General features: G+C 31.7%; 2 protein-coding genes across 6 annotated transcripts in view; one reads left to right on the plus strand and one right to left on the minus strand.

Moving 5' to 3' along the window:
* LOC111046834 (VID27-like protein) lies at positions 1 to 24038 on the plus strand. Of its 4 annotated transcripts, none has more exons than XR_005571827.1 (4): positions 1 to 192; positions 4965 to 5170; positions 14656 to 14889; positions 22993 to 24038. XR_005571827.1 is itself a non-coding variant. In XM_022332471.2 (3 exons), exons 1-3 carry the CDS (start codon positions 167 to 169, stop codon positions 23136 to 23138), a joined length of 378 nt encoding a protein of 125 aa, XP_022188163.2. In that variant the 5' UTR covers positions 1 to 166; the 3' UTR covers positions 23139 to 24038. The 4 variants fall into 4 exon arrangements, 2 of the variants coding, with proteins under 2 accessions (XP_022188163.2, XP_039288659.1); XR_005571828.1 differs by lacking the exon at positions 1 to 192 and adding an exon at positions 226 to 507; XM_022332471.2 differs by lacking the exon at positions 14656 to 14889.
* Positions 1 to 25700, minus strand: part of LOC120352407 — a 125916-nt gene that overhangs the window by 65892 nt on the left and 34324 nt on the right. The gene's annotated exons all lie outside the window — the stretch shown is intronic.

A 25700-nucleotide genomic window follows, 5' to 3' on the forward strand; every position in this document is an offset into this window, starting at 1 on the left:
CGCACACTGAGACTGCGATTGGCGTTCCCACTCCATTTTTGTCTTCCCTTTGCCCCCTTTGGCTTTCAGAGTTGTTGAGTGCAGTTGCTATCTTTGTGAAGCTCCGCAATTGTCAACGAATTTCCACTAAGTTAAGTGATAAATTGTGTTCAAATCAATCTCAAACATGTCTGATATTGCTACTGAAATCAAGTAAGTAAAATCTGTGCTCAATAATTGTGGAGTATCATTGTATTTCTCTTCAAAAGTGTAGCTCTTTGTTTTGGCGGCTGAATGCTACCATAGCGTGTGTGGCAAGATGGCTGCCGGCCGGTTCATTTTACATCCAAAAATTCCTTTGTCTTTTTCTTTCATACAACGTATCTGTATTCCATTATTGAATCTTGCCTGGCCTATTTTAATGAATGTTGCTGGTATATTAGTCTATTTAAATATGTGAGCTGAATAAATTTTCTATTAGCGTGCATTCACCTCACACATTTGCCCAATTGAAAACCCGCTAAAAATGTAGGTAGTTCAACAAACACTGGAAACTACATTTCTTTTGTACCGTAATATTTTATGTTATTTTTGAATATTTAATGTTTGTTATTGATTAAATTCAAAAAAATTGAATTATTGATGTGTTTTACAATATTTTGAAATAGTAGGCTAGGTAGTCTATCTCAAAGTTTAAATTCTTGATTTCATTTGAATCAGCTTGAAAATATTATTTTTATAATTTAAAACGTTTCATGAACTTCCTAGTTCTTACCGTACATTTCTATTAAATTGAGGGCTTAAATATGAAAATTGTTCAATTTCAATAGACTAGTAATATGTTATTAGTACGGTAGGTCTATCTAAGATGAGTTGAATCAGTTAGCATCAAACTGATATTTTCCATGCATCAATGTTCATTAAATATTAATTTATACGATTTTTACAAAAGTGTAAGTTTTAAACTGTATTGTTTAATACTGTCTTTCTCTGTACTTAGATTGAAACTAAATAATATTGATTTTTTTGTAATTCCGATATTATTATACACTAGCCCAATTACTTATAGTTTAACCTCAATCCAATGAATAATGACTACTAAATGCTAACTCCAAATACGTACCGCAAAGATGTCATTTTTTAGCTTTTTCAACTGAGTTTTGGCCTTTGAAGACGCAATGAATTTTTTAATTTTATCGCTCATCTAGGCCTAGTGCACTTTTATCTCATTTTTTTCAATTATTGAAGTAACAATTATATATTATTCATCATTATCACATCGTATCCTGTTGTAATTGAGTATTTTAAGGGCTGAGGTGAATAAAACAAAGAGAAACCATCCTGTGCTTACTCATTGGGTAGAACCAGGTCTTTCTATAGGCTATACTAACACTATATAGGAGGTCTTGGTAAAACCCAAGGAATTTCTCTTCCCCCAGTAAAATTTAAATTTAAAAATTTGACACCAGATCTGAACGTTAAATCACTCCATACAATACGCATTTTCTACGTTGATATATAGACATCATTCTTATATAGGGTGCCCCACCAAGGTTGTAACAGCCGTTGACCATAGATTCTATTCGACATTTCTGACAAAAAATGTTTAGTGAACTTTTCTCCTATCGACCTTAGTTTTCGAGATATATCGATTTTTCGATATTTTCAGAATATGCTCACTTCCGGTCATTAAATACTCAATAACTCGAAAACTACTGGTCGAGTTTCAATTTCAAGGGTATTGTTGGAAAGAGGAAAACATTTCAAACAAGATTAATGTGATTTCATTCGTTGTTAGATATTTTGTAGTTTTTTATTAGGGCTTAAACTTGAAAAAATTCTATTCTTCAAATTCAAAGTCGAATTTCAAACCGTTTTTTCTCGATTTTTCTCCGGTTAATTATAATGGTTTCAATATTTCAAAAACTTTTCAATTTTATTAGCTTTCGAATGAGTATAAATTCGAAAAGGTAAGTTCCACGATTAAGTGTTCAAAACTGCTAATATCTGGGATGAACACCTTCAAAATGAGGAAATTCACAAACAGCATGCATCAAGTGATGATCCCTAGGTTGAAATCACCTGATTATTGCATTATTTCATGTACCATATAGCCTAAATCCTATATAAAATATAAATCATACACTTTTACTTAGCAGATCCAACAAAATTTATTCATAGAATAATAATTCAAAGTAGATGAATGACAGAACTTAAAAAAACTCATGGCAATCATTCAGATGGTAATCAAGTTACATATCATGCTCACTGCTTACAGGAATTCAAAATAGCCTCCATTTCTGTTTATGTATCTTCTGCTGTCGTTCATCAAGCTTCGAGTTGCCCGTCTCACGTCTTTGGGCCGTGCCTCCATTACTTTAAACGTCAATCGAATTCTGAGAATCAGTTCCTCCTTGGTCTCTACAGGTTCTCTCTAAACTTTACTTTTCACAACCTCCCAAATGTAGAAGTCTATCGGAGTAGACTACCTAAGGTCAGGTAAGCGTGGTGGCCAACTTACGGGTCCACCTCGGCCAATCCACCGCCCAGCATAATTTGTTATCTAGCCACCCACGGACGTTTCTAGCATAATGAAGGAGGCAGCCAACCAACTGCAGCCACATACTCTGCCTCAAATTGAGAGGCACGTCTTCCATCAATTCGTGAAGCTCATCGACCAGAAAGTCCATGAAAACTTCACCATTTTTTCTTGCAAGGAAAATGAAAGGTCCATGTATTTGTATTTTGGAAATTTAGCATCAGTTCTTCTGAACGTACTTTTATCTGTGATCTGTCCATCAAATGTTTGAAACACTATCTTGTGCTAAGATCCAACGGCAAAACTGCATCCTTGGAACAGTATCACAGGTTCATTCAACTCTTGAACTGGGGTTTCAAGAAATAGTCGAAAGTTATTGTTCTTCAATATTCTTCAATATCATTTTTGAAACATCCCAGCTGACCGCCGGATGCTGGATCGAGAATTCTGCTCGAAATACTTTAGAATAAGATTCTAAAAAGCTTCAGAAATCAAGACGGGCCTCTCCTGAAACTGCTCCTAGACCTTACCATCTTGACATCTGTCAATCTTAAAAACTTGTTATGGTCAGGTGTGTTTTCGAAAAAGTGTTTTCGGTCAGGAAAACGTCTCTTGTATACTCTCTCTGCCTCTCTTGAATTGCATCCACACTCTCCATACACCAAATAACATGTTCAATTACTCAATCAAGGTGAATTTCATGCTAATGAACGTGAACACTTCTCTACTAGCCAAAGTTGATACATATCATACCAATTAACTGGAAAGCACACTGAAAATAGGCTGAAACATAGACTTCTTGTTATTTTATTCAGGATCTATGGTACAGGAAATAATGCAAGTTATTGAAAAAGTCATTTCATTGTAGAATGTTGAATGTTGATTAAAACTTGTAAAAAAATATTGCCAGAGAGAAATCAGGTGATCTCACCCAAGCATCACCACTTGATGCATGCTGTTTGTGAATTTCCTCATTTTGAAGGTGTTCATCCCAGATAAAAGTAATTTGAACACTTAATCATGGAACTTACCTTTTCGAATTTATACTCATTTGAAAGCTTATGAAATGGAAAAGTTTTTGAAATATTTAAACCATCATAATTACCCGGAGAAAAATCGAGAAAAAACTGTTTGAAATTCGTATTTGAATTTGAAGAATAGCATTTTTTCAAGTTAAAGTCCTAATTAAAAACTACAAAATATCTAACAACAAATAAAATTACATTAATCTGTTTGAAATGTTTTTCTCTTTCCAACAATACCCTTGAAATTGAAATTCGACCAGTAGTATATTACAATGACCGGAAGTAGGCATATTCTGAAAATATAGAAAAATCGATATATCTCGAAAACTAAGGTCGATAGGAAAAAAGTTTACTAAACATTTTTTGTCAGAAATGTCGAGTAGAATCTATGATCAACGGATGTTACAACCTTGGTGGGATACCCTGTATAATTCCCTGATACCGCAATATAGATTGTTTTCAACCGTTATTATTATGCATGTTTTCAGCAAAATGTCTTTACTTTTCTTTAACCTCATGAATTGAAACATAATTTATTTACTCTCCTAGGCTATATATTCAATTATTTATGTTCAAGTTAGCTGTACACATTCATTCTCTCTAATGTTTTTTGTCAATTCGACAAATTTATTATAACATTTTCTATAGTGATTTAATCGTAAATAGACGAAGTTATACTTATTAAATATTATGCATTGCAGTATCTCAATAATCCACATACAATCATCACATCTCATTTTACTTATTTCTTATACCCGAGTTATTATGATAGTTTCAAAATTACAACTTGTAGAATCTAATGGTTTTAGGTAATTAACACCAACCCGTGTAAGTAAAATACCATATTGCTAAGTAGGACATTACGCAATTTCGTTACTCAAAAATTTATTCGACTCGGGATTATTTGTTAGTTTTTTTTAAATTGCTCAATTTTACTCTGATTATGCATACTTGATACTTGTGTTACGCTATGGTAGCTATAGTGAGGTCCACGTTATAATAGCAGTGGCAGTCTTGTCAATGCCTTCTATAGACGGTAGCAGATATAGAGGTTTATTGATGTAATATTGACTGTTCATTCTCGTTTAAAATTATATTTTCTAATAATGTCATAATGAATTTACATAAAGTAAGATGAAATATTTTGTTAATAATTCTACATTGTTAAAAGACGATCTGGCAACAGAGCAAAGAGAGAAAGAGATAGCGCTATCCGCTTTGTTGAATGATAGACAAGACAAGGATAGCAATACCATTGCTAATCAAACATTGCCATTATAACGTGGACCTCACTATAGGGATTGAAGTGTTTGTTATCAAAACCTAATCTCATTATTATCTATCTGTATAATTATTGTTTTTGTGTACATTCTATCATTTATTTCCACTAGGTACAGTAAATCACTTTTTATTGCTTCCAGGGAAACCCAGGCTGTCAGCACCCCTGAAAAGGAGGTGGAGAAGAAGCCGGTTGAGAAGGAAATCGTTAAGGAAAATGACGTAGAAGAGAAAGTGGAGAAAGAGGAGGAAACGAAAAAGGAAACAAATGGAGAAGCACCAGAGGAAAGCAAAAACGGCGACAGCGCTGACAAAGAAGAGCCAACAACAGAAAACGAAGACTCATCAGGTATTATTTCAACATTTTAAACCCATTCAAGTTGGCAAGAAGGCTCTCCCATACTAGCTCCCAAGCATATACACTATACAAGTGTATTTCAAGTTCTTTTAAACTCGAAAATTGCCCTTTTCAAATGTCTTTAAGGTTTAATTTATACGTTGATTGAAATGTTCTGTAAGGCTAATCAATTTAAATTAGAAAAATTACTCAGTCACAGAATTTTGAAATTTATGGGCAATCATTGGCTGATCTTCAATTTACACTGTGCTTTTATTATGTATTCCTTGATTGATGATTTCATACTGTTATTGACTCAATCAAGAAGAACATGGCTTGAGAGCAATCTATTGCTCTGTAAGTGCCATAATTGTTGCTGTTCTCACGTTTCTAGCATGTCGATTATATTTATTAATTACTATTATGGAAACTTACCGCCTCACTCCATAAATGCAGAAAAATCTTTTATCACATTGAAAGCTATTAGACACTTTGAATCGAATGTTAGATATAATCTTGAGAGCTGTTGGACGGACATTAGTGAAGTTGTGTCACTTCTTGATTATTGTCAAACAAAAAGCTACTTCATAAAAATATAATAAATTTAAACATTTTTACGTATTTCTAGATTGATAAAAATTTAATTCTATGATGCCTATGCTTCATAGTAATTTATGAAATAGTTCTCTTCCTTATATTTATATAAAAGCAATCAAATCACTTGACTGATATTTTCAATATATATTTTTTTAATTTGATGTTTCCTGCTTGAAGCCAAGATTTCTCATTTTATAATATGATTTTTCCCCAGTAACTTGACTGCTCTTGATTGATTTCAATCCTCTGCCCAATAAAGGTGTTTCCAAGTATATTTTCAAGTATCTACGATACCTACTTCTTAGACTCTTGGAGGTAGGAGGTTGAAAGGTTTTGTCGATTGTCTATGTAGTAGTATCTGTTATTAGATTCTATTTTGCGTATCCCACTTTTTATCTATTTATTTGTAATGCAGCCATTTATAATAGGATATAGGAAATGAATGGGATTTTAATTGAATATATAACTTGAATATTGATTCATTATATTATATAAAATGAATAACATTGATAGAGAATTGCAAACTTTCACAATATTGAATAACGAAATGTTTTTCTTTCTTTCAATGCAATGCGTCATCTGTTGGTTGTCATGAGTTTCAAAATATTTTATTTTCTCTTCTATGAACTAGACTACAGTTTTCAAATTCAAAACAGTTTTCTCCTTGAGTTGTTTCGTAAACCAGTAATGTTACTAAAACCCAGTTATATTCACTTCTGTATTAATTTTTTAAGCGAATCAATTTACCTCAATCAGTGGAATAAATCAATCTCAAAAAATTCCCATCTACTTGACATACCTTATCAAGTCTGATTCTCATGCATTATTAGCTTGAGATTTGATCCTTTGTAAGAGATAGTTGTATTTCCAAATAAAATCTAATCAATTTCTCATGTAAATAACAAAACTTGAATATTATTATATAGTGTTCCTATTTTTTTAGTTATCTAATATGCAATTACTGTATCCATACTATTTGATTTAGAATTGAATGAGGGTATTCAAATTGTAAATTTTTCTATTTTATCGAAACTTGGAAACAACCTTTAGTGGTTCAACTAATATTGAATTTTGATTTGAGTAATGTTTTTTAATTTTATTTACAATCATTGAGTGTTGTTGTAAATGTTTTTGATTTCAATCTCTGCTATTGTTTGACTTTTGAAAAGTTGAGTGCTTGAAGTTATGAATTTCAACTCCTAAACAAATTTAAAATATTCAATGAATTTAGGCTACATTATTCATTAATACAACAATACCGGTACTGAATCTTCACAGCTGTAGTTAACTCGAATCTGTCTATTAGACTTGAAATCAAGTTTCCGGTCAGTATTGAGTTCAGTGTTCATTATAGGCTACAACAAAAATGTAGCGTCCTCATTACTATCCTGAAGAATTATTATAGTTACTAATTTATAAGGGAGTTTAGAAAATCAATAAACCGTATTTCATTTTGAAAATGTAATATGTTACTTAAATCAATTTATCGTTAGGTATTAAATTTTTCAAGTTCAAAGTGCAACTCTAATAAATTCTTTACTATGCTTAAAAATAGCTATACAATTCTATTTCTGTTTCTAGTGACAGTTTGAAGTGATAATTTGGCACCTTGTGAGACCGGACTCTCAGTTAGTTTCATCACTATAAGCCATGTTTTTCTGATGTACGTTATCCGTACAGTACATGTGAGAAGAGGGGGGGGGGGAATCGGATATCTGTTGATTGTAATGACAGTTGATGGTAGGGAGAAGGCGTTTTTCATTAATGACGCCTCAATGTCTGAATAATTTATTGGAAGGAACTGGCTGTTTCCAAGGAGGATCAATAATGTTTGTCATGTAATAAAAGGGTTGTCGTGAATCCTTGCGAATACTGTGGCTTCTGTTTATCGAAATCATTCAATTTATAATCATGCTATCAACTTTTCAAATGTCTGTTTCTAGCTTGATAGTTTTTTCAAATAATATCTGAACCTTGAATTCCCTTCAAACTGTAGGAAATCTTGGGCTCGAGTAGTAAACTGAATATTGAGAAATGTTATGTATATAGTGCTCTGTTGATTAAAAATGTTCTATTTAATGAATTTGTTAATATTTTTTGTCTGATTTTCAGCATCTTCACGATTGATCATTCTTTTTCCGCTGTCACTTTTTATTGTTCATATTTGAAAATTGAGAAACTCCTGAAACAGAAATTTGGCATTTTGTTGTGTTGAAACATTGAGAGCCCACTTATTGAATATCAAAAGTAGCAAGCATGAATAAGAATATTCCTGGTAGTATTTGAAATTTATCTTTTCTAATTATTACAATGAAAAGACAGTTAGTTTACTTTAGAAACAAGTTTCTGAACTCCAGTTCTAATTTGGATTTAAAATTGAAAATGTCTAAAAAATTTAAAAATATGTAAAAAAGATTTAATTCTTTATAAATAGAACAAAATTCAAAGTTCAGTCTGATATTAATTTAATTTACCAGTTTTTGAAATGATTGCTTCACAGAATTTTTACAATTGTAATCATCATTTTCTCACTGACATGTCCTGATTTTGAAGTTGAAGTAATTATTCTGGTTTGTGCTGTTAGTTTTATATTGCATTCGGCATCTAAAATAATCTGTAGTATCATTGTTCCTAAAAAATTGATCAAATTTATACAAGACTTCCAGTAAACAAAATCGAGTTGGAAAGCTACTTATTTAATTTTTGTCACAAATGGTTGAAACTTTTCATTACATGGACATTTCATTATGCAATTTGTTGTTTGAGGACGAACTTCTCAATCCAGTGGTATGTTCTTGATATTCAATTAAAACATTGAATCTGGAGTAATTTGGTAGTGTAGCTATAGGGTTTAATACTGTAAATCCTTCTAGAATCGTAGTTGAAAAGATAATTTTCAATGCCATGAATTATTCCTATCATTTGATCCGTCGTCAAAGTTATCATGTTTATTTAGTCGATTCTCATTTAGAGTAATTTCTGAATTTATTTTGTCACAATTTCTTGATTCATGTGTGCGTTCCTTTTTGTTACATCAATGGTTGGTTAGCAATCTTGATTGAAGATTCAAATGACTCGATTGGAACCTAAGCTGTTAACTTTCGACTGATTTTTTTCAATCAGTTACCTTCAACAATCTTCCCTTTAATCAGTTTCATTTCAATCAGAAACCTGGAACTTGACCAGTTGACTTCAACCAGTTAGCGGTATTTAATCAACTGATTGAGTCAAAGGTCAATTTACCAGAGTAGAGTGATAGCTTTCCTCACTTCAACTTATCGTGACATTTGAGCAGAGGGTGTGTCCCTCTGAACGAATTGCAATTTCATGTGTAAAAGCAATAAATATTGCAAGTTTCGATTCTCAGCAAAGCCACAGTTTAACTTATTGAGAATTTATGAACTTATTGATTATCAGCAAAGCCACAGTTTAACTTATTGGGAATTTATTTATCAGTGATCGAAAGATTTCGTCTCATTTGCCAAAAATTATATTTTTTGGTAGACAAATCTTCATTTGTCAATGTTTTAACAATATTTTTGCATTGTCCAAGAGCTTATCAACATTATTCTATTTGAAAGCTCTCATATTTATGGTGTTACTGGGTGAAGTGTCATTATTCCTTACTTTTAAATAATAATTTCCAATGCTGTTACAATTTGAAACATTTAAAATAGAATTCATTATATTATTATAGATCTACTGTTAGTTTTTTAAATTCCCACACGGTTATCTTTACTCGAAAAAATATATAATGTTTGAAATATTGATAAAGTAATACAATAATACACAAATATGCTGTGATAGAAACAAATTTAATGGCTACCAGAATCAACAATCATTCACTGTAAGATAACAAGTATCTTATACTCACACACATGCATCAAGAGATGAGTGATGCATTTTTTCTATTCAAATATCATTTGTCTTTCGGGCTGAAAACAAATATTATTTCATGATGCTCCTGTTGGTATGTGAAGTAGCTTTGATTGTAATTACTCTATCAAAGATATTAATTGGTCGATACAACTAAGTTGAGGAAATGCTATCAGTGCAGATTTCAATTCCCCAGCTTGTGCAGTGAACGAAATTATCAATAAAAGTTTATTATAGAAGGTTCTGCTTATTTTTGTTATAAATTTCGTCGGCCTATGAGCATTAGTCGAGCGTAAGTTGAACGTCTGATGCTGAAAATATTCTGAAGAACATAACTTCTTTAATTTATGTAGGATTCTTAATTTTTCAAATAGATCTCATTTAAAAGATATTTCATATACTGATGTTATAATTTTAATGCGTGTTTAACAGAGAAGGTTCATAGAATCGGCTAAAACAAAATCCATTATTACTATTATTTTTCCTCTGATTTAAGGTATTGGAACAACTTAAATAAAACTTATCCGAGCAATTCCATTCCTCAATATCAGTACAATTTACAACTATTACAATATATGAGCAAACCTGGAGCTCATGTGGGCATCAACCTCAAAAAAATGTACAATGCTAGGTTGTGAATAATAGTGATTACTTAATTGAATTTATTTTTAATTATTTTCCAATAAATGAATACTTGTAAACTTGAAAATAATAAATATATTTAATCCAATAAATGAAACTATGAACCAGCTAATCAACGACTGACCTTGCTAACTACTGTGCTTAGTATTAGCATCGAAAAATAACTACAAATTATTATATTCTCTTTGGTATTAGTTTCCTGTTCAGTTCTTAATAAATACGGTACTGCTTTTGTTATTATACTTTTTTTGGCGTATGAGGGCTTCAATGTGAAATAAAACTTTCGAGTTGATACATTTGTAACTACTAGCAGCCTATGCCTTTTTGATAAAGTTCCTCTTGTAAAGTCGACTCCTTATGAGTTTGAAAGTTGCTTCCCACCTAAAGCTGTAGTAGGTTTACTCATCTCTCATCATCATCGTCCATCTCATTACCCACGCACAAGCCTGGAGCTCATCTAGGCATCATATCCAGAAAATATATAATGAATACGGCTTCTAATCATTTTGAAGAATGCAACTTTTTATATTATATTGTATTATTTTGGTGTAATTTGAATTTGCGAAGTTTGAAACTTCACTTAGCTTGGCTTGAACCTCGACTTGAAAATTATGAATATTCTGAATTTATAGTAATAGTAAAAGCTTCTAACCAATTATTTACTTTTTCAGTTTTAAATATTTATTTTGTATTGAATTGGCTACTGAACAAGCTGGGAAACTGAATGTTGTATTTAGAGTCATCAAATTTGAGAAGTCCACATTTCGATTGATTTTTGTGTGCTTATAATAATGCCAAATTTCATGTTACAGGAATTGTTTTGTTTTTGTGTGTGTGAGTGAGCTATATTTTGTAATGTGAGTGCCAAAACTAGAAAACTAGTTCTTAAGATATATTGAAATCTATTATGAAATGGGTTTGAATAATATTCAGACTTGAGTTACTTGGTAGTTCGAAGTTTTAATAAATTATCTCATCACCAAATTTAAAACTTGGGAGCGCGGTATGGAAAGTGGTTCAATTGTAGGAAAAACATTTTATAATTCATTAACGTTTTTCTTTCGTTGGTAGTAATTTAATGAAAAACGAATTATCATCACATCTCAGTTAAAATTTAAATAATAATTATTGAAATTTCCAGGAACATCAATTCATAATTCCTACTGGGAATTTATTTCTGTAAAAAATTTTAGTTCCTCTTTTAGACGTAGTTTTTAAAATGTAATAAATTAAAATCAATTAATGTAACTGGTATACTATACTGTTTCCTAGGCTGTTGCATGATCACATCATACATCGCTATCATTTCAGGAAAAATCAGTGCCGTTTTTTCGATCAGCAAACGTGAAATTATCATTTGAGATATTTCAAAGATAACTGTAACGGTCCGTGTTTTGAAGTTATCTGTGACGCTTTTTTGATTCACGTAATAGATAGCCTACTTTGTCCCTAGTTTGATAGTTTTATCCAATGCTGACTTCGTAAAAAATAGGCTAATTTTTTATTCTCTCGTGCATTGAAGAGTCCTTTGACTTTAATTTGCCTTTTTTGGACTAAAAATTTGACTTGAATTTACTAAATGATTGAACAAAATTATTTATAAAAATCTGGGAAAGGGACAGTTTTAGGCTGAGCCTGCATTTACCAATCATTAATATTTTTGTGTATCATAAATGTATCATTGAATAAATATATCTGAAATGAATTTCTGGTTATTTCAAATCCCAGTTTAATACCTAGAACTTCGAATTAATTTTCCTTCCAATTGTATGATTCTCGGCGGTGCTGAACACCCTTGATACAAACTAAGGGAGGGGTGCAGTTAGATATTCAATTCTATTAGATTTTTCAAGTAATGAAATAAACTTAATTTTATTTTCAAATATCATCAGGTAAACTTAGAATTAGAATGAATTCTTCGAAGTCAAGATTCATTTATTGATCCCATGAAGAAACTCCAAATAGTTTTTCTACTAAAATATTGGACAGAACTCCGCAAAGTGATATATTTCAATTCAGGAAATTTAGACAAATGCTAGATCTTTTTAATTGTAGACTCCTGTATTATGGAAGAGTATTTTTCCTCTCCTAATCTTGATATATCCATTCAAATACTCTCTTGGTTCATCCAAATCGGAATCCGATTGAATAGAAAGCAATTGAACCACTTTCCGACGATTAAAACAAATACTGTGCTGCACCAAATCATATTTAGAATTTTAGATAAAGGTGAACATAGTTACTTGAAAATATTAATATTTATGTTAGTTTATTTAACTAGAAGTTGTGATTTGTTGAAACTTTGAAGTGGTCAACTTTTTGACTGTTGCATAATATATTCAGTATATATTCATTTTGAATTATTGTTGTCTGCACAAGGTCTCAATAAGCTCATAGTAGGTTCTTCTCAATCAACGATTGTGATGTCAGCGATTCAAAGGTACTGTAATTGGATTGCTCAATGAACTGATGCCGGAAACAAGCGGTAAATCCACTCAAACTCTTTCCCCTTATCATCATGTGCTAAGTGCAGAGTTATCTGGGTTACAATGCCAGTTGCAAATATGAGACCATCATGCTTCCTCTTCCATCACCCTTAAAACCTTTAAATTTCAATACCGTCTTTATTTTTGCTAACCCTTACAATCCTAGTATTCACCTCTTGTTAGCTTTCATGGAGAAATGCTCATAAGAATCAATGCTTAGCAGAAAATCATAACTACTCGCAAGGATACAAACTTGATTGCTTTCAAACTCTGATAATTTCGATTTATGCCTGGTAAGTCCTGGCTAATATTGTTTCAAACCAATATCTGCCAATATTGCTTTCTTTGAAATCTCTACCATGATCTTGGAGAAATTCACTAAAACTAATTCTATTTTGAGGTTGAAATATTATTACTGCCTTATTTCATTGAGAAGAGAAGTTATAATTAACATGATATTCTATTCTGTTATTATCTGGTGTCCTTTCGGTACTTCTAGTAACTTTTCCCATGACTCTTAGATAATAAACAGTGAAATCTCATGAAGGTGACTACTTGTGAATTATTATCACTGAGCTCTTGTGTTTCGAATCTCCAAAATGTCTGGGCTTTCATTCCATTGGAATGATTGCTATAATGTGAATCAAATATTTATCAATTCGAGCTTTTGAATCCACCAATGTCTTGATTCGATTTCAAATCCAGTATTTTTTCTTACTGCTTTGTCTTATGAAAAATTTCTTAAATGAATTTGATAAATATTTTTATAGAAAGTGCAGTACACACGCTGGATGAGACAGATTCTAACATTCATAGATACATAATTTTCAAATTAGAATTGCCTGCAATGTCTTCAAAAACTTCTCAAATCGTGGCATTTTCTTGTGTCAGTATGGTTCCATGGCTTCTGAAAACTGAGATCATATCACTTCTTCCCCCAGATACAAAATTAGAAAGCTTTAATCATCCAACTCACATCTGCTCAAATTGAAAATACTCTTAGTAAGATGGAGCTTTTTCCAGTCTACTGTATTGTAACTTAATTGCGTTGATACACAAATCTTCTGCCAATGATCAAGTGTTTGTTATGATCTAGTATGTCTTCACATCTTGACTACAGTTGAAAATCCTCATCTACATCCTAACAAATTATCCAGTAGACCTATTAACTGTACTAAACGTTTGCTAAACTATGTACGTGTATGATCTAGTAAGAGATCGCATAATCTTTTACTAGCCTTTACTATATTATTCAATCTGTCCAATGCCATGCTCTATTAACAGAAACGATATCTCATATTTCTCCATTCGTCTGTATCATCCTCTCATTAAGATCCTTATCTACATCCTTCCATTTTTCCCATCTACTGATAGTTTTGAGAGAGATATTTTCCCTTCGTACTTGAATTACTATGTCCTCTGCTTCTAATTAGGTAGTTTTCATTGATGCTACTTTTTATTAAACAGTTATCAATTCCTTGAAATGAATTTATCATTCTATTTTTAGAAACAGTACAAAGTGTGTATCATTTACAAATAGGAGTTTAATTAGAAATTGACCGCTTTTTGTCATACAATTGAGTATTAAACTTTTTATTTCAATTTCAACTTTGTGACTCAAATCATATTTCTAACTTACAGCTACATTTTAGACACGAGCTTTGTTTGGATAAGATGTGGTGATGGAGAAAGTTGGAAGTTGAAATTGAAGGTTTGATTGTTGATTGAATGATGCAAATGCGCTTAAAATTTTTGTATTAAGTAGGCTGTGAAGAAATGAAGTGTTGCGTCTTGGTGTTGTGTAACTGGTGTAATTTCCTCACAACTGGGGGATTTGGAGCTGCACGATGGAGTTTTTGTTTTCCTAAAGTGTAATTTTTTCTGTTTTCGATGAAGAAGCACCCCTGTCTAATGGCAGGCGGGGGCAAAAGAGTGCAGCTCTGATCTCTCAGCTGTGTCTCTGCTTCTCAGGACGTCGAACACTCGATGTTGGACCCGAGGCTAGACTTTATCCACGAGGCTAGAGCATCAGTTCTGTCTGTTTTACCTGTAATTGAGCAGTCAGCCAATATTTATCATAAAGCATTATTTGACAAATGACAAATAAACAACAGAACCGTGTAGTTGACGGTGGGTCAAAAAAAGAGCTAAGTAAATTAATATAATTGACATGTTTGCCGGCTGTGCTTTTTCACTGGAAAAGCAGCAAGCCTATCTATCATACGAATTTTTTATCGATATTTTCGTAATTCACTGGTTACACCAGCTATAGTATATCTAGTTGAACACATCTCTGTACGCTTCTAAACTTATTTAAAAGTGTACACTAAGGCGGAGAAAAATGGTCGCTCATATAGTGCAAAAAATATGATGAATATTCCTGTATGTTTATTCATGGCCAGCATGTTTCAAGATGGATTCCTACTCTTGTGTTTAAAGACAAGTTTGTGTCAGACGCCGCGACATTTTCTTTATAGCTCACTACATATCTTGAATATTTCAATCATATGATGGGTCTATTTGTGAAAAATTATTGAAGAAAGATGTTGTGGTCACTTTTTTGTCGATGTATCGTTTTTTCTATTTCTATATTGGCTTTGATCGTTTTCGTCCATCAGATACCAGATAGCCTTTGCTTTTCCAATTTATAATCTACCAATAACCATTTGAATTAGTGTACATCAATTTCCTTTAATCTTCAAGACACATGATAGATATGGTGCGTTTCAAGTTCTTATTGAGTAATGCAATCGAAGTGTTGTACCTTCATACTTCATTTGTAATTATTTTATTTCTTATTGTATTTTAGAAACATTTTTCTTGATGCGTGGCTCCCAGCCTCAATTGAAACGCGAGCTGTTGCAGGCTGGCATTCGTTTCTGATTTTAAAATGTTCCTCATGGCCATTCTCATCTTCGAGAACAAGATGTAAATTGAACAACGATTTGTGGTCTCAATTATGATTTTCATATGTCCCATTGTCTAATGTGATTGTCTGCTATCGTTTCCTGGTCGTGGGTTCGAATCCCGCCGGTAGGCATTGCTTGATCATAACAAATCATCCACACACTTCTCATTACCCACCAAGCTAAAAGTTCATATGGGCATCATCCGCTTGATAGCAGGCTTACATTTGACATTTCGGAGTAAACTATTCATCTGAAAGTTCTCTTTTCATTAATTTTTACCATTTTCTCGATTAATTATTGAAAGATTGGAACACAGTTCCATTGTTATTAAGCCTTGTCATAAGAACCTAGTTCCGTCGTCATTATCGTTCAAGTATTTTAATTGTGCAGCATCTGTGACTTGATGCGATATGCTTCTTTCCACTCTCCACTGGTGCAATTTATTAGCATTTTTATGATCTCGTCTGATTGGTCAGAAATGCTAGTATAACAGCCTTTAAAGGAGTCTCTTATCATTTGTGAGAGGATAAACGAATTGAAATGAAATTTCTCATATTGGAGAGAACAACTGCGGTCCCGAACTGACAATGAATGAGGCGAAATATCTCCCTATGCGAATGATATTTTTTAGAGGTTTCCTTCAGAAAAAATAGTTTTTTCAATTTGTGATCGATAATTGATGAGAAAATAATGTTTCTCTATCTCTATCAGGGGCTAATAGAATTTTGCTACAGATATCAAAATTATGCAAGGTTTGACTGCTTCTCCGTAATATTTAATTGATTTGACTAATGCTAATTGAAAAACTAAATTGCTCTGGCATCCAGGGTACAGCTCCTATCTGTTGATTTGCTCTTATCTGTGTAACAGAATGCAGACTGCTGAGGTTGATGGCAAATGAGTGCTGAATATGGAATTCCTCAGGACTCCATACTTGAGCCCCTAGCTGTAAATGACTTACCTTATAATGTTGTTGCCAATTATGCAGATGGCACAACCCGAATAAATGCTGGTCGTGGTATTCTAACAATTTATGAAGGGTACAATAATGCAAAAGTATAGGTAACATGTCTTTATTCATCGTTTTCAGTATTGCTTGTCTCAATCTCGCAATGTCTTTTAAACCAATACCATTTATACATCATCATCATAGTCAATAAATAATTGAAAGTCTTACTTAAAGTCATACAAATCCATAACCTTTCGGGTCCGGCTTGGCTGGCAGGACATTCCACTCCTTCGCCTCCAAGGTGGGGTTTTGCTTGTCGAGCATCAGTCGCCTACCCAGAGTAATATTCTTATTGAAAAGGTTGAAATCGTGTACTAGTGCTGGTTTATCAGTCCTCATAACTTGACTTCAAATGAGAAGGGCAAGGTTGATAATGTTCCATTTCGTTACAGTATCACCGCGTGGACAATATTTTTTTTTGTACGTATCCAAGTGTATTTGTTCCCATCAAATCATTTACTTGAAAACTCTATCCAAGTTCCACATCTCGTTAAGTAGCGGCAATTTGTATCTGCCAGTCTTATCAATATTGGATTGAAAATATTCGCAAGGCTTTTTGGTTGGTTGAAACTCCCGTACGGCATTAATTGGAGGATTATTTCAGCCGACTCAATTTGAAGACTTGGAGGTGGTGCCATTGGGTAAATGTTGACCCCTCACATTACCCCTCACAGCCAGTAGCATCACTAGTCTTACTGGAAAGCAATTATTTATTTTCTTCATATTTTGATATTGCAATTCCACTTCAAATCAAGTAGATTTGGTATTTTTTAGTATTGGCAGTTGGAGGCCTTCAGTTGTGAAGTATTTATAGTTACTGTGATTGACATAAATTCATTATCCTTGGAATACGTCTTGAAACATGCTGTACCCATCAGAAACTGCATTGAGCAATTATATGCCAAACTGAAGTTACACCATACCAATAATATCAAATCAATTTTAAATTCATATTTACATTTTTGGGGCTATGCTTTAACACTAAGCCGTTAGTCTTTAGCACACCATTAAGCTGGCATTAGAACAATGCGCTTTTATATATTATATCCGTTGATGTGGATTAATACTGAGCATTACGTTGTAAATTGAAAACAAACATTACTCTTAAGCTCTAAATCTATTCAATTTTATTATAATGTAACCATCACCTAACGCTTACACAGTTATTGAGCATAAGTATAATTATTTTCATATTACTGCACTCAGAATTAAGAAAATATTTCTAATTAAGCATGCTTACATACATTATGTGTGAGAAATGCTAAAAAATCACACATATTTCTTGTCAGGTTCAAAACTTTACGCGCTATTTTTTATTGAAATTGTTATGACTATCTTCTAAGATTAAGATTTGGTTGGAATGGAGTGAAATGAGTGTAGAATGAAATTTTCATTGTTGATGCTTCTGTAAAACAGTCATTTCAATATTAATTTGAAGTGAAGGTATTGGCTTTCCAAGCTTTTCCAAGTACTATCCTTTGGTGAGAATAACTGCTAGTGGATAATCTTTACTTATTGGTATTGGACGTAGCAAGTTAACAAGAAGTAGGCAAAAAATAAATTCGGAATTTGAAAAATATTTTGAAATGTAAATTGTCTCAAACGTGGCTATTAAAATTACAGTTTGAGCTCGATAGTTTATATCATTCTACAAATCAAAGAAATATAATTATAACTTTTACCCTAATCGTATTTTTTAGGAGCTAAATAATAACAATTTTCATATTTTGTAAATCTAAATACTGTAATGATTATTTTTCCAGCAAAACATTCTACTACCGAATAAAGTGCGATGACTTAGTATTTATCAAGTTGTGATGAATCCAATTTCAATGATTACCAGATTGCTTATGCAACAAATCCCTACGAAATAAGATAGTCTTGTAATTTTTACCAAGAAAATAAATTATAATTTTTGTAAAGAATTATGAGCTGCTTTAAAAGCGTTATCAAGTGGTTTATAGTGAACTTCAGTGTTTATCTGAAACAGTGTTTCCTCTTATAATAAACCTATATTAACAATTGATGAGAGAATAATTATATAATTTTCTTGACTAAAACTGTATATTTCATCTCTTTGAATAGAGAATAAAGATGATAATCTCAATTGCCTATAGATTCCACTGTAATGATCGCGTAGTTTTCATTCCAATAAATAATTCTGTGATCGCCCAAAAAATTATGTTGATTGTGATCCGCTCGTACTAATACCAAACTGGATAATATCGAATTCAAATTTAAAATAACTGATTTAAATGAATTGAAATATACTGTAACGTTCTTTTTAAAATAGTTCTGATATTAATGGATGTTAATCAATAGTAATAATAATTAATAATATGCAACTTATGATTCCTTTGGGAAAGTTGAATGAAATTTGAGTGAATATAATTATTAATTAAGCTCATGGCATACTACCAGTCTCACGTTAAGTACATTTTTTGTCAAAATTTTTGTTTTTCCATTTTTTTATGAAGTTGAATTTTGTTTAATATAGCCACATTGATACAGTCTGTAATGCCTCGTTATGCAGTAATTTATTTACAGCTCCGATTCTAACTGGAAAATTATTAGACAGCTAATACAAATTTCCATCAAAATTTCTTTCATCACCAGTCTTGTCTAGACTTCTATGTTTAAACCTTCTGTACTTTTAATACATATATAGACATATAATTCTGGTATTGAGACTTTGTCTATTCCTTGAATTATTTCAATTCTCAGTTAACGGACTTGAATATGTTACAATCCAATAAACGATTAGATTAACGTCATGCTCGCTTAGGGTAGATATTAGATGCTTGATTTCCAATTTTCTATTAATTGATATTACTTGAAATATTTGTAAACAAATTTTATATTTTGATAATATTCACTGAGACTGGTGGTGCATTTAATGACTAAACAGTTTACTTACAGAAAACATCTTACAATTTTTTAAATAGTATGACATAAATAATAACAGTATCATTGTTACTTCCAACTTTCCATATTCATTGCTTATTGAAATTATCTTCCAAAATTACAGATATTGTATTAGTAAAGCCTTCAAGCTAAGAAAGCTAATGCCTTTCATTTCTTTTCTTTGTATCACCAAAAGTTTCAATTAATAAATACAGATAATGGCTGAAGAAGGCATTGCAAATAGATTTTTAGTTTTTGTTTATCATTTTCAATGTAGTTATTTAATATTTACATTTATCAGTAATTTTCTCACTAGTAACAATAACAATTAACATTACTATTGATAGGATTAATAAAACTGACATTTTTAGTTCATCGATTTGGTCAACTATTTTAGATTACATTGGGGGTGAATAAATACACAACTTCAATACGTTATTGTAAAGTTTGTTAATTTTATGCCACATAGTAACAGTAATTTTTACTTTTAATTTCTTGGATTTATTTAGTACAGTACTCATGATTATTTCAACTGAAATTAAATGAAATTTATTGATAAATTTTCACAAAAAACAGCAACTTACAATTAAAAAAAGTAGGAACCAAGTTGACCACTCTAACCAGTATTCGTGGTCAACTTACATAAAAAATAAAAATAATCATAATTACTTAAAAATTACATAATGATTATAACTTGATTTAAATTATACAAGAATAAAATCCATTGATTTTTGAGTCTAGCATTAATTAAAAATCTCTTGCACTCCGTGACGTCTGCAAACCAATGTGAACAAAAATATACAGCCAGTACAATTTATCTTGAATATTCACAAAATATAGTCTATTATTATTATTTTATATGGATGTATTAAAAACCATTATTACTCTACAATATATTTCTCACGATTCTAATTATCGAAAAGAGAAAAAAAATTATATAATGTTAAATCTGTATATTATTAGTACCTGCTTCTTTATAAACATATTCATACTTATGTCATTGTTGACAGAGTGAAAAACTAATTCTTGGAAAGACATTAGCCAAGCTCTTAAAATTTTTAAAAAAGACAATATTTTGGAACGATTGCTTGGAAATTGATTTATTGACTTTTGGTAAACGAAACATTCTTTGTGTTCTATTCATTAGAACAAGAAGTTTTCTATTCATTAACTCATAGTATACACTACTCAATATTCTCTTTTCTTTATTTTTCCTTTATTATCGTTAATCAATATTATCAAAATGTTAAGAAAATTAAGAAATGAGGTCAACTCCGGTCTACTTCTATCCTGATTTTTTTTATTCTAACTTTATATTATTCATTATTTGATAGGTAGGTACACATTATTTTTGACCATATTTTTACTTATTTACAAGAATATTAGGAAAATATGACTTTTATAGCTTTTACAAGCTAAAGAATTTTACCATTGATAGTCAACTTGACTTGGATGGAATTATTCAACAGCAATAAGAGATACATTATAAATACCTTGATATTAAAACTGTAAATCTCAACTTCATTCATAGTTAATCCTGCCTTCATTTGATCTATCTTATCTTTTTTTACTTCCATATCAAGTTGTTTTATTTTGTAATGAAAATAGCACAATTCTCTTCTAGCTGTAGAACAAAAATTCATTGCAACAGGTCAGTTATGTCTTTTGCAATGTCTTCAACAGTTCTAATAATAAATAAGTCTCGCATTTGTTCTACTATTCTGTAAACTAATTTTTCAATATGACATTTTGATTTAAAATTTGAGTATGATGTAAGCAGTTCTTTTATAGCACACTTTAATATTTAGATTCTTACTCCAATTCTGGGTAGTCTAACATGTGTCAATCTATTGCAAAAAAAAAAATCATCCACAACAAAATTTCTTCATGATTAGTGAATAATTGCAGAAGTGAAAATGATCTAGTTTTCATTCAGTCATTCTGTGTAACAATATACATATCCAAGTTGAATGATTATCAAATCTATTGTTACATAATATTTCTGCCAAACTTAGCAACACAAGTTGACATTTCTTTAGATTCGAAAGTTTATATTCAAATGCTACTTGTGGACGAATATTTTATTATCATGGATGATAATTTAAATGTCATGAAAGTCCAGCAAGAACCATTTGCAGCTACTAAATGAATGATAATCTATAAAATCAACTGTATCATTTTGTATTGCGTTGTTTTTCATGCTCTAATTATACATTTTTACTCCAATTCTGATTGATTTAATAAGATTAGTATCAGTCACCTACATTTAATGAAAACATTTAAAACCGCAAGCATATATCATAAAAATGACTTGCTCTCCTTGGCAGTATTTACATTATCTTGGCTGTTAGACAGTGTTATGGTATTTTAAATAATGAATTATGGTTTGTTGAAGCAAACATTTGAGATTCAACAATTATTTTCTCTGCTCAATACAGTAAAATTTCAATTATGATCATGTTGAAATGAGACTTGAGAAATCTCCAGCAAAATAACTTTCATTTCCTAGAATAAAACTCAATTTATACTTCTCATAAAAAACTATTATAATTATTATTTTTCCAAATTCTCATTTGGAATGAAATACCTTCCATTCCAACAATGAATGTCATTTGAATTGGAAGTTTAATTTAATTAGTTTCGCGATCATAATGAAATGCTGTTGCTCATTTCACACAATTATTACAGACAAATTAATTAGAACAGCATTTTAATTGACTGTAATTTTTCAACTTGTTTCAAATAATAAGAGAAACTAATTCTATTAATACATTTTTCTTGTTGTCGAAAAATGAACTCAGGTTGAACTCAACTTGGAGCTCAAGTTGAACTAGTCAATTTGGATAGAGATTTAAATATAAATTGGAATAGCAAATAGTGAAAATTATTGTAGTACTGGAATGAATCTTGGGTGTTTTGAAGAGAAATATTCAAAGCAATTCTTAATTTTACTAAATTTTATCTATTGGTTTTATCCACGAGTCTAGAGCTCATGTGGGCATCACACTCAGCAGATTTAATAACTTGTTAACTCAAATGTTTGAGTCAACAAAAATATAATTTGTCATGTTATGATATTTTATCAGAGTTATAAATTTTGTTTCCTTGAAAATGCTCAACATCATACTCACTATTTAATCTCAAACCCTTGAATTATTGTCGTGACAGTTATTTTTCAAATACAATTTTGGAATGATTGTTTTACAGACATCTCAAGCATATCCCTTCATCTTGGACTCTACTCTTTTCTTTCTTTTGGGAGTGATCGATACATTGTGAATGATGCTCAGCAATTTGTTAATGATGACTATTTCAGCCTGTTGCAGTGTCTGCTCTGCTAACCGTTCTCTATGTTTTCAGAGGCTAGCCTCGATTGGCATAGTTTTTCATATGCTGATGTTTGTGTTACAGATGTGTCTGACAAATGCGCCATCAAGAGGAAATCGGTGGGCGGCGGAGATGCGACCGACAACCTCGATGCGACCGAGGAGAAGAAGGCCAAACTGGACGCCGACGAGGCGCCCGCAGTCGCCGAACCCGTCACCAACGGCGTTTAAGCTACCCCACCCTTCTAGCATTATTCCCATAGACTAAGTGTTTACTTTAAATAATTTTGTTCAGAATAGATTCCGGGTGGAGCTTAGTGGAACAGTATTAAACAACATAACACTAGAATGTTTGCTACAACATTTTGATTCGTGACTCCCACTAGCTCTTCACCCCCTCAACATCTTCTTGTCTCTTCAACCTATCTGTCGATTTGTATATGTGAACACAGACTGTGTATATTTTATTAGGTTTTCATCTGCTCATCATTCCTTTAACTTTTTCGCAAATATTATACTGTAGTTAATATATAATCTTGTTCAAATCTTGTAGCCGTGGTGAATTACATTAGGATTTAAATACCCACCGTATTATATGATACACAGTAATAACAACCACTAAAATTCAATTCAACAAAATTTGCGAATTTTGTACCTGATAGTTCTTTTGTGCACAAATTAGTTACCTGAAATTGTCTATTTACAGTTTTCCACAAACGCGAAGCATATGAAACGTCTTGCTTATTATTTATATATCAAGTGACATAGCTGTTGATTCGGCTTTAACGTGCTAATAAAAATTATTGTAACATTTGGTGCATTAATATATTGTGTGTTAGATATTGCATATGTATCACAATATTGAAATAAACTTGATGATATTGATTAGATTTAGGAGAAAATTGTTCTGAAACATTTTGATTGTGTGATTCACGCTAGCTGCCAGTAAGAGTATTATTTCTTTGATATTTATTAATTTTTTTATACTCATGCGGAAAAATAGATATTTTTCTTATTCTTTTTCTGAAGGAATTGTTTGCTGTAGCTTTGACAGTTTTGGTTTAATATGTAGTGACAATTGAAGTGTACGGTATTTTGTATCTTAAGAGCAATAAAAGTTGGTTACAAATAGTTTGTTTACCATTCTTGAAAGCATTCACAATCTAGTTCTTAAATCATCTATATTCAAAATTCAAGTTGGAAACTTATATGATAAGTTTACTTGTCATATGATTACTAAAATAATAAGTAATACTTCAACGCTTAATAAATAGTTTTAAGATCTATTCACGCGTAGCGTAGCTAGAAATTCGTCTTCGGAAGACGTAGCCAACGTACCACCTAATGTTAATCAATCTGTCCATTTCACACCAGCGTAGCGTTGATTTAACATCAAGAGATAGGACGGCTACGTCTTTCAAAGACTTATTTCCAGCTACGCTACGCAGGCTGTGAAAAGACCGTTAATATTCAGTATAGCGCGTATGTTCTCTATGTACAATTGCTTTGAGTTATACACTTAATGGGATTTCTGAACGATTTTAATATTGATGGAAATTACTGAGATATTGCATTTATTCAAATGCTAATGAATTAATAACTGCTATTAAACGAAAATTCAAATCAATTTCCATCTAGCTGTTTACCCTGTTGTCAATATTTGCAGTTTCAGAAGTCTTCGGGGTGATTTGCAGCATTTAATTTGGATTTTCGTTCAATAATAGTTATTGATTTTAATATTACTGGTTGTATCTAAAATAATTACTGAATCAAGATTAAAATATACTACAGGCTCAGCCTAGTTTTTCCTTCAATGTCATAATTATATTATGATTGTAGTATTTTGTACAATAGATGAATAATAAATAAAATTACTGAATAACTTGGTCATATTATTGGTTCATATGGTTGAAAACTTATCCATGTAGTGTATTTCTATAGAGAATAGTTTTCAAATATGAGTAAAGCTTCTTGTACAAACTTTATCAAAGCCTGACTTTCGATCATTTATGTTGAATTTTTGCTTAAAAATGCCTTGATCAAAGTTTTTGCAATTGGGAGGAATATGCGGAGCAGAGAAATAGAGGAAGATTTGCCTATTACTGTGATGATTAGAGTCCTAGAATGAAGAGCAGAACAGTGGTTTCAGAGAGGAAACTACGTCCCCACGTGTGCGTATCATGAGCAGTTGAACACTCACTAAAGACTACAGAACGCTGTCTGCTTTAGCACGGCGACATCGCCGCCGCTGTTTCTACTTTCTCTGCTTTGCATATCCCGCCAAGTCGGAAGTTGTTTTGTATTGTTTGACTACAGTGACGCAACAAATCTTGGCATTGGTGATTTGTGACAGTAGTTACCATGACTTGCCTCTGCTGTCGCGCAATAACACTTTTGAAGTGGAAACACTTACTTTTTAGCTGTGACAACGTTTCGCCCTGTTGTGGGTCATCTCCAAACTGACATTTGTAACTAAGCATATGGTCCAAACGTCGTCACTGCTAAAATTCAAATATTTGTTGAGAAGAGCTGGACCCTGTCCACAATGTTCAAATGAACTATATTTCTCAAATAATTGTTTATTCAATTACAGTAAGTATTATTTTTATGTATTAATGTGAAAAACGTAAACACAGTCTGAGGAAACATCCCTCTGAGAATACAGAGGTCTAGAAAGTAGAAACTACCACCTACCTATCTCATCATATAAAGTGGCTGGATAAAATAGTAATGGGAAAAATGATCGAGTAAAATATTGTAAAAAAACCATATTCAGATTCTTATCTATGGGAA

This window comes from Nilaparvata lugens, chromosome 7 (genome assembly GCF_014356525.2).
Source record: "Nilaparvata lugens isolate BPH chromosome 7, ASM1435652v1, whole genome shotgun sequence".
Lineage (NCBI taxonomy): Eukaryota > Metazoa > Arthropoda > Insecta > Hemiptera > Delphacidae > Nilaparvata > Nilaparvata lugens.

Coding starts and splice junctions, on each gene's coding strand:
- LOC111046834 (XM_022332471.2), top strand. CDS start 167: ATGTCTGATATTGCTACTGAAATCAA. Junction 193..4,964: donor GATATTGCTACTGAAATCAA/GTAAGTAAAATC, acceptor TATTGCTTCCAG/GGAAACCCAGGCTGTCAGCA. Junction 5,171..22,992: donor AGAAAACGAAGACTCATCAG/GTATTATTTCAA, acceptor TTTGTGTTACAG/ATGTGTCTGACAAATGCGCC.